At 35.5% G+C, this 14,064-nt stretch overlaps 1 protein-coding gene across 1 annotated transcript in view; it reads right to left on the bottom strand.

The window, feature by feature from the left end:
* LAMA2 (laminin subunit alpha 2) overlaps positions 1-14,064 on the bottom strand; it is a 610,905-nt gene that overhangs the window by 144,772 nt on the left and 452,069 nt on the right. Inside the window, exon 33 of the mRNA XM_089921992.1 lies at positions 10,088-10,281. Within this exon, the coding sequence (XP_089778118.1) occupies positions 10,088-10,281 (194 nt within the window). The remainder of the gene's footprint in view (positions 1-10,087; positions 10,282-14,064) is intronic.

Here is a 14,064-nt window from a genome sequence, read left to right as displayed (position 1 = left end):
AGATATAACAATTGTAAATATTTATGCACCCAACATAGGAGCACTTCTATACATAAGGTAAATACTAACAGCCATAAAAGGGGAAATCGACAGTAACACATTCATAGTAGGGGACTTTAACACCCCACTTTCACCAATGGACAGCTCATCCAAAATGAAAATAAATAAGGAAACACAAGCTTTAAATGATACATTAAACAAGACGGACTTAATTGATATTTATAGGACATTCCATCCAAACACAACAGAATACACATTTTTTTCAAGTGCTCAAAGAACATTCTCCAGGATACATCATATCTTGGGTCACAAATCAAGCCTTGGTAAATTTAAGAAAACTGAAACTGTATCAAGTAACTTTTCCGACCACAATGCTATGACACTAGATATCAATTACAGGAAAATATCTGTAAAAAATACAAACACATGGAGGCTAAACAATACACTACTTATTAACGAAGTGATCACTGAAGAAATCAAAGAAGAAATCAAAAAATACCTAGAAACAAATGACAATGGAGACGACCAAAAACCTATGGGATGCAGCAAAAGCAGCTCTAAGAGGGAAGTTTATAGCAATACAATCCTACCTTAAGAAACAGGAAACATCTCAAATAAACAACCTAACCTTGCACCTAAAGCAATTAGAGAAAGAAGAACAAAAAATCCCCAAAATTAGCAGAAGGAAAGAAATCATAAAGATCATATCAGAAATAAATGAAAAAGAAATGAAGGAAACAATAGCAAAGATCAATAAAACTAAAAGCTGGTTCTTTGAGAAGATAAAATTGATAAACCATTATCCAGACTCATCAAGAAAAAAAGGGAGAAGACTCAAATCAATAGAATTAGAAATGAAAAAGGAGAAGTCACAACTGACAGTGCAGAAATACAAAAGATCATGAGAAATTACTACAAGCAACTCTATGTCAATAAAATGGACAACCTGGAAGAAATGGACAAATTCTTAGAAATGCACAACCTGCCAAGACTGAATCAGGAAGAAATAGAAAATATGAACAAACCAATCACAAGCACTGAAATTGAAACTGTGATTAAAAATCTTCCAACAACCAAAACCCCAAGACCAGAAGGCTTCACAGGCGAATTCTATCAAACATTTAGAGAAGAGCTAACACCTATCCTTCTCAAACTCTTCCAAAATATAGCAGAGGGAGGAACACTCCCAAACTCATTCTCCGAGGCCACCATCACCCTGATACCAAAACCAGACAAGGATGTCACAAAGAAAGAAAACTACAGGCCAATATCACTGATGAACATAGATGCAAAAATCCTCAACAAAATACTAGCAAACAGAATCTAACAGCACATTAAAAGGATCATACACCATGATCAAGTGGGGTTTATTTCAGGAATGCAAGGATTCCTCAATATAAGCAAATCAATCAATGTGATAAACCATATTAACAAATTGAAGGAGAAAAACCATATGATCATCTGAAAAGATGCAGAGAAAGCTTTCGACAAAATTCAACACCCATTTATGATAAAAACCGTGTAGAAAGTAGGCATAGAGGGAACTTTCTTCAACATAATAAAGGCCATATATGACAAACCCACAGCCAACATCATCCTCAATGGTGAAAAACTGAAACCATTTCCACTAAGATCAGGAACAAGACAAAGTTGGCCACTCTCACCACTCTTATTCAACATAGTTTTGGAAGTTTTAGCCACAGCAATCAGAGAAGAAAAGGAAATAAAAGGAATCTGAATCAGAAAAGAAGAAGTAAAGCTGTCACTGTTCGCAGATGCTACCAGAAAACTACTAGAGCTAATCAATGAACTTGGTAAAGTAGCAGGATACATAATTAATTCACAGAAATCTCTGGCATTCCTATACACTAATGATGAAAAATCTGAAAGTGAAATCAAGAAAACGCTCTCATTTACCACTGCAACAAAAAGAATAAAATATCTAGGAATAAACCTACCTAAGGAGACAAAAGACCTGTATGCAGAAAATTATAAGACACTGATGAAAGAAATTAAAGATGATACAAATAGATGGAGAGATATACCATGTTCTTGGATTGGAAGAATCAACATTGTGAAAATGACTCTAATACCCAAAGCAATCTACTGATTCAATGCAATCCCTATCAAACTACCACTGGCATTTTTTACAGAACTAGAAGAAAACATTTCACAATTTGTATGGAGACACAAAAGACTCCGAATAGCCAAAGCAATCCTGAGAACGAAAAACGGAGCTGGAGGAATCAGGCTCCCTGACTTTAGACTACACTACAAAGCTACAGTAATCAAGACAGTATGGTCCTGGCACAAAAACAGAAAGATAGATCAATGGAACAGGATAGAAAGCCCAGAGATAAACCCACGCACATATGGTCACCTTATCTTTGATAAAGGAGGCAGGAATGTACAGTGGAGAAAGGAGAGCCTCTTCAATAAGTGGTGCTGGGAAAACTGGACAGGTACATGTAAGAGTATGAGATTAGACCACTCCCTAGCACCACACACAAAAATAAGCTCAAAATGGATTAAAGACCTAAATGTAAGGCTAGAAATTATCAAACTCTTAGAGGAAAACATAGGCAGAACACTCTATGACATTAATCACAGCAACATTCTTTTTTACCCGCCTCCTAGAGAAATGGAAATAAAAACAAAAATAAACAAATGGGACCTAATGAAACCAAAAAGCTTTTACACAGCAAAGGAAACCATAAACACGACCAAAGACAGAATGGGAGAAAATAGTTGCAAATGAAGCAACTGACAAAGGATTATCTCCAAAACATAGAAGCAACTCATGCAGCTCAGTAACAAAAAACAAATAACCCAATCCAAAAATGGGCAGAAGACCTAAATAGACATTTCTCCAAAGAAGATATACAGACTGCCAACAAACACATGAAAGAATGCTCAACATCATTAATCATTAGAGAAATGCAAATCAAAACTACAATGAGATATCATCTCACAGCAGTCAGAATGGCCATCAACAAAAAATCTAGAAACAATAAATGCTGGAGAGGGTGTGGAGAAAAGGGAACACTCTTGCACTGCTGGTGGGAATGTGAATTGGTACAGCCACTATGGAGAACAGTATGGAGGTTCCTTAAAAAACTACAAATAGAACTACCATATGACCCAGCAATCCCATTACCGGGCATATACCCTGAGAAAACCATAATTCAAAAAGAGTCATGTAACAAAATGTTCATTGCAGCTCTATTTACAATAGCCAGGAGATGGAAGCAACCTAAGTGTCCATCATCGGATGAATGGATAAAGATGTGGCACATATATACAATGGAATATTAGTCATAAAAAGAAACGAAATTTATTTGTAGTGAGGTGGATGGACCTAGAGTCTGTCATACAGAGTGAAGTAAGTCAGAAAGCGAAAGACAAATACCGTATGCTAACACATATATATGGAATCTAAGAAAAAAAAATGTCATGAAGAACGTAGGCATAAGACAGGAATAAAGACACAAACCTACTAGAGAATGGACTTGAGGACATGGGGAGGGGGAAGGGTAAGCTGGGACAAAGTGAGAGAGTGGCATGGACATATATACACTATCAAGCGTAAAGTGGATAGCTAGTGAGAAGCAGCCGCATAGCACAGGGAGATCAGCTAGGTGCTTTGTGACCACCTAGAGGGGTGGGATAGGGAGGGTGGGAGGGAGGGAGATGCAAGAGGGAAGAGATATGGGAACATATGTATATCTATACCTGATTCACTTTGTTATAAAGCAACAAGTAACACACCATTGTAAAGCAATTATACTCCAATAAAGGTGTAATAAAAAAATTTATGAATTTAGTCTTAATCATATCTATGTGTAAAAATTTTACTGTTATAATTTGCCTCTTATTTTTCTAGTCAGTTCTTAACTTCAATTTGGAATGGAAATACACTTGTCTAAATAGATTTGGCTCAATAAAATTACGCTGTTCAGAATTTCGAATTTAAGAAATAAAAATGTTAAAATATTAAAATTAAATAAGCATTAAAATAATCTTCCTTATTACTGGTGTAACCGAGGGTAATCACAAGTTAGAGTCATTAAACTATAACTTTCTGAATCAATAATAAACTGTAACCTGCCTAAATTAAAAACAAAAACAAAAACTGAGGAGCGGTACAAAGCATCATGCTTTTGAAAAAGCTGATCAAATAATAACCATGATGATAAGAACAGCTAAAATTTATTGAACATCTATTATGCTTAGACACCACCTAATGTACATAGGACTTTATTTCCACTTTACGGATAATAAAATGAGGTTTAGAAAAGTTAGCTAATCGAATTCACACAACTTTTATGTGGCCAGCCAGAATTCAAAGCTTCTATAGCCCCTTCACTACAGCATGTTTCCTTGCATTAGGAGATGGTCTGTTTCAAGGACACCACCGAATAGAACATGATTAGACTACCTCATTTATAAGACTTCCAACTTTAAGATGATGTGATCTACTTTTCTTCAAGGTTAATAAACTCCCTGGGTTCTGCAGAGTGCAAATTGCAATCAAGTAGAGTTTACTCTCAAAATAAAGCCTGACTGAAAAGAAAAGAAATAGTGATCAGCCTCTTCTATACAACAGTTCAACAGCACAAGTCCTTAATCTATTAATGGAACGGCTTTCTCAATGTGATATACAAACGACTGAGACTGATGGCCAATAAGAAAATTGCCTGGAATCAGAGTGCTAGTTGCTGTTCTACAGCATTGCTAGCCTGGACCAAGGCCAAGAACGTTGCCAACAAGAAACTCAAAGCACCTTTCACTAACAAAATAGATGTGAAAAAGGTGTGAGGAGGGTGAACAGAAGTTACTTTTATAGCTATCCTGATGCCTGGATTTGAACAACATGCCCCAGTTTAGAGTTGTAGAAAACTATAATAGCCATACTGGGCTTTGAATAGGAACTAGTACTTGGGGATTAAATGGGGACAGAGAGAGGATGGTGTTTAAAAGGTTAGGATGGGGCTTCCCTGGTGGCGCAGTGGTTGAGAGTCCGCCTGCCGATGCAGGGGACACGGGTTCGTGCCCCGGTCTGGGAAGATCCCACATGCAGCGGAGCGGCTGGGCCTGTGAGCCATGGTCGCTGAGCCTGCGCGTCCGGAGCCTGTGCTCCGCAATGGGAGAGGCCACAACAGTGAGAGGCCCGCGTACCGCAAAAACAAAAACAAACAAACAACAAAAAAAGAGGTTAGGATGGAGTGTGATCACATGTCCAACAGAGCCTCACTCATTAAATAGCAAATGGAGGTCAACTGATGTTTTTCATCATCTTTTATTATAGAAAGTCCCATTTTCTTTACAGTAATCAACCACATTCCACTATTTTGTTCCTGCTCTCATATATAGGGGACAATAACTGCCATTAGAGATCATCTTTGATTATAAGAGTACTGCAGGGTTCTAGTGATAATACGTAAGGGCCTCTGCATTACTGTGATAGATTCTTGTTGGCAACTGGCTATTGAAAACAATAATCTATATAAAACAGATAACTAACAAGGACCTACTGTATAGCACAGGGAACTATACTCAATATTTTGTAATAACCTATAAGGGAAAAAAAATCTGAAAAAAAATATACATATATAAAATGGAATCACTGTGCTGTATACCTGAAACTAACAAGACACTGTAAATCAACTAGGGTTCAATAAAATTAAAAAAATAAAAATAAAAACAACAATCTAGACTGTGTCTCTGCAGGTCAGTATCAAGTCAGGGTAAAACTTCAAACCTTGGGTTTTATCAAGTGTCTAGAAAGTGCACATTTTACAGAGTTAGTGCATTACCACATTTAGGTTACAGGTAAAAAAAACAGTTTATGATTGATTTTGCAACATTAGCAAGCAAAGCATCTTCTAAAATGTTATATTTTAGATAAATTGTGACTATAAATAATAAAGCTGATATATACCTAATATTTCATATGCTTTGAATAAAAATAGAAAGCATCAATATGATATTTATAAAATGATATTTCAGGCACTCTTTACAGAATGACATCCTGCCAACAGCTACTAATTTTAAATTCTGTTCTTTAGGAGAATAATATATTTTACTACACCACTCATAATCTATTTTAAACATTGTACAAATTGTTCAGTGTTAATTACTAGTCTGTAGAAAATGGGACATGAAAAAATCCAAGTTTTGTGCTTCCCAATACAAAACTTTACTATTAAATAAATAATGCTTTTCTTGCCGAGTCTCAGATTTCAGAAAGGCAGGTGGTTGTTCTCACTTTATAAAATGACGTGTAAATTATGAATGAGGGTTGAAAGAAGAAGTTGGATTTGTATTAACCTAACTTAGTAAGAAGTCCTGATTTGGGAAATCCAATAAAATATCTACTCAGAACTCATCAACATCTGTAAAGAAAGAATGCATTGCAGAGCTCTCTCCAATTATCCCCGCAAGAAAAAAATGAAAAGGCTTTGGAGGAAATCTGAGCACCCAGTTAGTGTGTCTTCTCATCTGCACAGAGGACAGGACCCCACTTGACCATCTCTGATGAATAAGAATCTATCATAACTACCATAACATTTTTTTGGTTTTTTTGGCCGCACCATGTGACGCATGGGATCTCAGTTCCCCGACCAGGGATTGAACCTGGGCCACATCAGTGAAAGCTCTGAATCCTAACCACTAGACCACCAGGGAACTCCTGATAACTACCATAATGTTTTAAAACTCAGAGGAAAGAGTCTTAATGGTTAGCAGAGGGGAAAAAAAAAATGTATGTACCTACTGACATTATACACATTAAAATTTTTTCATTTTTTTAAGCCCATTTTATCTTTCTTCTTCATATAGGTAAGATGGGCTCTAAGCCCAGAAGAAGTAAATGAATTAAGAACTGAAATAATTAATGTTGAATATATTGGGAAAACCATGTTTTCTTTTTGTTTCTTGCATTAACAGTCAGCATAGAGGTTAAGAAAGTAAGATTTTCAAGACAGATCTAGGTTCAAATCACAACTCTGTTGAAAAGTCAGGGTGAACCTTGGAAAGGTGCCTTAAATCACCTAAATTCAGTTTTATTTATTTATTTATTTAAAATGTAAAAATTTTTGTTGGGGTATAGTTGATTTCAGTTTTTTGTTTTTTTTTTAAATCACACTGTAGACATAATAATGTATGGGGACGTGGCAAAAATGAAAAGAACAGCATATAAAGTGCTTAACATCATTTCTGACACGTGGAAGGCTCTCAACACGGGTGAACCTTTAAAGAATTACTACTGTGATGAATCCTGTGTGGTGGAAGGGGCCGTAGGGGATGCCTGGGATTGAAAGCAGATACGTTGGTCAGGTGTGCCCAGGCACTGAGTTGGTTTGGCGGGGTTGATAACGTTGGTGGTTTGAATTTGGCTAACTATGAGAGACTCTTGTATCTAAATATTTCCTACTAAAGGCACAGACTATTCGTGTAAATTCTTCATGATAGTAATGGAATGCCCATGTATAAAAAGCCTGTGCCCTGCAAGAAACTCACTATTTTGGATCCAATAAAACCCTAGCTTGCTCTCTGGCAATTGTCCGCGGCAGCTATTAGTTTCTTTTAGAAATGTAGGTGGTCAAGAAAAGTTCCTTCATGCTTTCTGCATTTTCTCTGTGTCCTCTACAGCACAATTTAAAATTATTTGTTAAATAAATTAAGAGCATAAACTAACTATACAAGGAGACTCCTTCCACCAATATGCAGCCCACCTGAGATACTGCAATGATCATGCCAACGTCATTTATCCTACATTTTTTGGGGGTATACATATCCATGATGTAGGCCATATTAAACTGTGTTTTCTAGAGAATGAACCAAAGAGAGAAGAATTAACTGTACAATACATGCTCTAGGCTCCAAAGAAGCTTTTCTCAGAAGACATTTCTCTTACTATATAAATATTCTCTTGCCAGAACCAGGCTACTTTCATCCACTCCCACTCACGGGCATTATAAAATTCTACTATAGGCACACGTGACAAAACAGGCCCTGCAGATCAAATGTGCTGGGTCAATCCATTCTTTGGTTTCTTGCTCTAAGTTAGCTTAAGGATATAGAAAGATAGAAGGAAAAGAAGAAGTAAAACTGTCACTGTTTGCAGATGACATGATGCTATATATAGAAAACCCTAAAGGCACTGCCCCAAAACTATTTGAACTCATCATTGAATTCAGTAAAGTGGTAGGACACAAAATTAATATACAGAAATCTATCGTATTTTTATATACTAACAACAAACTATCAGAAAAAGAAATTAAGAAAACAATCCCACTTACAATTGCATCAAAAAGAATAAAATACCTAGGTATAAATCTAACTAAGGAGGTAAAAGACCTATACTTGTAAAACTGTAAGACACTGGTTAAAGAAATTAAAGACAACACAAACAAATGGAAGGATATACCGTGCTTACGGATTGGAAGAGTATTGTTTAAATGACCATGCTTCCTAAAGCAATCTACAGATTTGATCCAATCTCTATCAGAATACAATGGCATTTTCCACAGAACTAGAATAAATGATTCTAAAATTTGTATGGAAAAACAAAATACATGAAAGATCCAAAACAATCTTGAGTAAAAAGAGCAGAGCTGGAGGAATCAGGCTCCTTGACTTCAGACCCTACTACAAAGCTAGTTATCAAAACGGTATGGTACTGGCACAAAAATACACATATAGATTAACGGAACAAGGTAGAAAGCAAAGAAACCAACAAATTCGTAGAAAAAGAGATCAGATTTTTCTGATCTCACCTCTAGAAAATTAATTACTTTAAAGTTCAAGGTCCGTTAGATTAGCATTTAGGTTAGGAATATCTATATATTACTTAGTTAACTATTTCCATATTAATAATTTACTTTTAATAATATTAAAACTAGTTGGATTACATTGGAAGTCCATTTCAATTATCATTAAAATATGCCATTTTACTTGAGAAGAGTGAATATGTATACACCAATAACTGAATACGATAACGTAAATGTATATTACATATTACACTTCATCTCTCCCCTCCCATCAACCTTGACACTTACTTTTATTTTAAATGCAATACACTTTCATCAAAGATTGTTGAAATACATAGAAAAAAAGTTTAAAAAGTTATATTCCCAAACATACCCAGTCTTTACCTTTTGGCATATCTAAAAAGCCAGCCTTAGCTTTTGAGGTAACTCATCAAACTAGAGCACAAACAAAAATTCTAGTTAAAATGTTAAGCTTTAGACACACATAAGATGTTAAAACCAGAAATACTGGCATGTGTAAATGCATTAAAATAAATAAATATTGAAATAAAAGACACTTAAATAATTTCCATTTCTATTTGTTAGAAAGAATTAAGACCACTAATGTAAATTCCCTCAAGGAAAAGAATACCATAATATAACTGTCTTCTCTAAATTTATAAATAACTGTTTTAGATTAGAATTTATATAAGATCCAAGAATTCTATTTAACTACTGATATTCGATGTATGTTCAGTATGGCATTACTGAATCCAGAAGCAGTTATTAAAACAAAACAAAACATATGAGTAAAAACACTTGAGTTCATTGTCACTGCTTCCAGGTTCTGTAGGGCAAGAGAAAGTTACGAAGCAGGATGCCCATGGATTTCTGTAAAAACTCGGAAAAGAAAAGTCAGTTGTAATTCAAGCCTTACAGTGTCTGTCCAACTGATTACAAATTCAGGAGGATTCTAAAAATATTTAATAAACCCAGACCTTTAATCTGTCACAAAGGCAATGTCAACTTTAGGTAAAACTGCAAACTCTGAGATGGGCAAAATAAAATAGAATCTGCCTCCAGGAGCTTTGCTGTAGGTCTTCAATGAACTGACTAAAGCATGCTGAGGATTTTCTCAGCTGTTCTTGGCTCAGCAGGATGGAGACAAAAACAGCAGGCAAACAGAAGAAGGTGGATAGATAGTGTCAGAGAGAATGAAGAGTAACACTAGCTATTGCAGAATAAGAAAAAAAAAAAGTCAGTCTTTCCCATTGGAAATGAGATAGAAATGGAACCAAGGCCCCCAGAACTAATAGCTAAGTTAGTATACGTACAAACACACTCCATGCCCTCGCGCGCATGCCAGTGTTTGCAGCCGTCACACTTCTGCCCCGTGGCTCCGGGTCGGCACGTGCAGATCCCTGTGACAGGGTCACAGGGGACGGGCAGTGAGCCATGGGGGTCACACTCACATTCTTGGCAGGAGCCTCCGGGGCTGCTTGGGCTGCCGGTATAGCCAGGGGCACACCTGAATTTAAACAGTGACAAAGCAAAGGAGATTAATAGTAAGTCATGTCTCGAAATTGTTGTTGTGTGTGTGTGTATTGTTTGAATGAAACAAAATTGATACCAGAAGTCAAGAGATCAGGGGTTAGCAAACTTTTCCTGTAAAGAACCAGACTGTAAATATTTTAGGCTTTGCAGGTCAAGAGGCAAAATCAAACTCGTGCAGTGAAAGAAATTTTCAAACACTGTTGGTTGATGGAATTCAAAACATAATAATAGAATATAAATTGTTTTATAATAATAATCTACTAATGGAAAACCAAACTAATAATGAGAAGAATGGGATTCTTGTTGAGGTATCAAATTTACTTAACTAGAGCTCAAATTTACTTAACTAGGGCTCAAATTTATTGCTCTCTGTCATCAAAGTTTGCCCATAACCGCCATTCCCAGCTTGAGTGCCATACAGGATTAGGCAATGGGCCAAATCTTGTGGTCCATACTCTGCCCACTACTGCTCTAGATCATAAACTTTTTTTTGAAGCTTTCATTTTTAAATTAGAAATGAATAAAATTTTCTATTTACTCCTGGGCTTTCCTAGAAGCACGCATTTTAGAGATCAAAATGACCAAGGAATTCAACCCATTAATTTTACTAATGAGCAAAAAGAAGCAAGTGGCGATAAACTACTACATTTTCTATTTAATTCGACTGGTCTTTCCTTTCTACCACATCTTCCTCAAGATGGATTTTTCATTGTGTATCTCTGGAAGTGGGGTAATGTTATGCCAATAAAATATGTAACACCGACTTGAGAAATTAGAAAGGAAATCCAACTGGATGAAGCCAAATTGCCATCCACTCTCTTCTACCCGTCTGTGCAACCATTCATCTAAGTATATACCACTGTCGGTTATGTTACTGGAAGTCTGACAACTTTACAAGATGCTGGCAAAACCATATGCTCTGGTTTACCCAGAATGGTCCCAGTTTGCCTGTTGTCCTGGCTTAAGTATTAAAAACATATTCTGTCTTTCCCTAGAGTATCCTGGATTGGAAAATAAATTATACACATAGTCAGCCTAAATATAATCAACAGTAAGAATTTTTGTTCAAGAGGAAAATATGGGAGGAAGCTGAGAGACAATAGGAAATTGAAGGCAAAAGTTGTAAACACTAGCCAGATAATCCTGGACCATCTTTAGTGGCCTGGGATTGTAGAAATTTGCAGGCTGATTGTGAAAGTTAGTTCATCCCATGCTGGTTAGAAAAAGCAAAGCAAGAAGAAAATGATCTGTAACGTTAGGTTTTTATACACTTATGGTTTTAATATTTTATTTCCAATGTACTATTACAAATGCTCAATAAAAGTATCATTTAAATAAGCCCACTTAAATTGTTTCTTAACATTTTCAGGTGAAAGAATTCAATTCTAAGCAGGTTCAGAATGATTATATGTTCAAAGAGTTTTAGTTACAAGAGTAATGAAGACAAAGCATGGGTAGGGGTTTCTACAATACAGTGACACTCAAGACATTTAAGCAGTTTTAGACCAGAGCTGATGAGTTTGGGCAGGTCATAAGGTGATTTAAATGATTTAAGAAGCTCTCAGAAGTGAAACAAATTTATTTGGAAGGTTACAATAAAAATTTAAGCAAGACCTTTAGGATTAATTTAGCTGAATAAAAGCAATTTTTCAGGGAAATATAACCTGATCATTTATGTGTTAGAGATGATGAATGTGGAGCTGTAACAACATTTGAGATCTGCAAAAACAATTCAAGCCATTCCCATTTGATAGTGTATGACCCTGCTCATCTCTATGCTATATAAACTGTCACCTCTTATTGATTAAACATTTATGGATGTTAAAAAAGTAATTTTTCTATAATCACTCTGCCTTATGACAATAATTGTCATTTCAGTGTACCCTTCCAGTCTTTTCTATATACACGCTTTTATAGATAGTGGAAACTCCAATTTACAGATGTAGCTATAGTATCAAACATTTTTTCATAAATTATGGCAGATAATCCCCTTGGCATCCAGGGATGTTTTAGTCATCATCCTACTGGTCTTTACAAGGGCATGAAATGAATATTAGCCTAAGCATGAACACTAAAGCACGCTGGCTGACATTAAAATATACATATTCAAATGATGTATATATCTCCACAACAAATGGAAATGTTTTTGGATTTCGTACTGCTTTTAGTTACCTAATTGTTACAAATCTCTGTTGGCATGGAAATTGTGAATGTACTGTTTTTTATATATATATATATATATATATATATATATATATATATATGCAAGTAGTGGATATTGTGTTTAAAGTTACCACATACAGAATTATTTAGAAATATATTTTGCAAACTTATAGAAACAGAATTGGAATTTATAAAACGTGTTTAATTATTTAGTTACCTATTCATTTCCATTATTAACACAACCATTGCTGGTTATATTAAAAGACGATTCTTAAATTGATGATGATAATATTGGTTTATATTTGCAAAGAGATTCGTAATTTAAGGAAGTGCTCCTAGAAGAATCCAGCAAAGGAGTGGGTGAAGCAGGAAATGGAAAAGAAAGAACCCAGGCAATGGTGTGATTCCAGGTGAGGTCCCAGTCTTAGCCTAAGTCCATGGAAAGCTCTGGAGCATAAATAGCATCTCAAGATTTGTTCAGCTTTCGGGCAAAGGAGCTGGACTTTTGTACTCCCACACTAGCAAGTCATTAGATCTGGGCCACTGGAGGAAGGCGTGGGGGGTAAATTCTCAGGCTTTTTTGCCTCTCCTATGGGAGAGGAGACCTCTATGTAGGTACTCAGGCAGGGTATCCTCTATTTACCTGATCTTCATAATGTCAGTGGAAAGTAGGTAGAGTATCAGCTATTCTGATGTTATAAAAGAGAAAAATGAGACCCAGCAGTTTGTGGAGCTCAGCTATGTCCATGGCTCTTTATAGAGCTTTATACTGTTATCAATTACACTAAAATTATCATGTGTGTTTAATGTTAATAGTTAATATCAGTTGCTCTCCATTACCTTAGAAAGAATAAAAACCTACTGAAAATAGTGGTGATAAGCTTGAGTATCCAAGATACTGATCTTATAGAAAGTATGCATCCAGAAAAATATAAATTACAACCTTCCTAGACAGTCAGTCTGGAATTCTGTTTCTTAACTTACCATTTGTATTACATGTTAGCATTCAATTTAATAACTACATACATGCATTATCAGAATTTGTAAAAAATATGGTGAGCGGGGGCATTTAAATACTATTGTTTGCGTGTTGAAAAGGAGAACCAAATAACACTTTAATGTTTGGTGGTTTTAATTAAGAATTCCTGATACCATTTATATTCTGAATTACGTGTATACTTGCTGATGTAGTGCCAGAGTGCTCAGAGCAGTGATGTGCATGCAGTCAGTGCTAGCCAACAACTTCCAGTGAATTAAAATGAGAATTATGTGTGGCCAGCTTTTTATTACTGTTAACTACAGATAAGCTTTTGGAAATCATTTATTTGTTCTTGTAAAATGCTCCCTCCCTCTGTCTCTCTCTCCCTCTCTAATCTATGTTGGAGTATATACATATATATATGCTAAAATATAAATTAGATAATTGTGAAATAATTTGGAATCTTAGAAAAAGTCTAAATAGATGGAAGTAAACAACTTTCTTTGGATAAAGTCTAAAGATATAAAAATACTTTTGAAAGCACATAAGCTACTAGAGGATATGAATATAATGACATAAAAATAACAATACTTTTCTACTGTGATCTTTTATTAT

Source organism: Delphinapterus leucas, chromosome 12, assembly GCF_059928025.1.
Source record: "Delphinapterus leucas isolate spDelLeu-1000000601 "Yukka" chromosome 12, BTC_Dleu_Yukka2, whole genome shotgun sequence".
In the NCBI taxonomy this organism is placed as follows: Eukaryota; Metazoa; Chordata; class Mammalia; order Artiodactyla; family Monodontidae; genus Delphinapterus; species Delphinapterus leucas.
The sequence above is the reverse complement of the archived record's forward strand: the minus strand, read 5'-3'. Positions and strand labels throughout refer to the sequence as shown.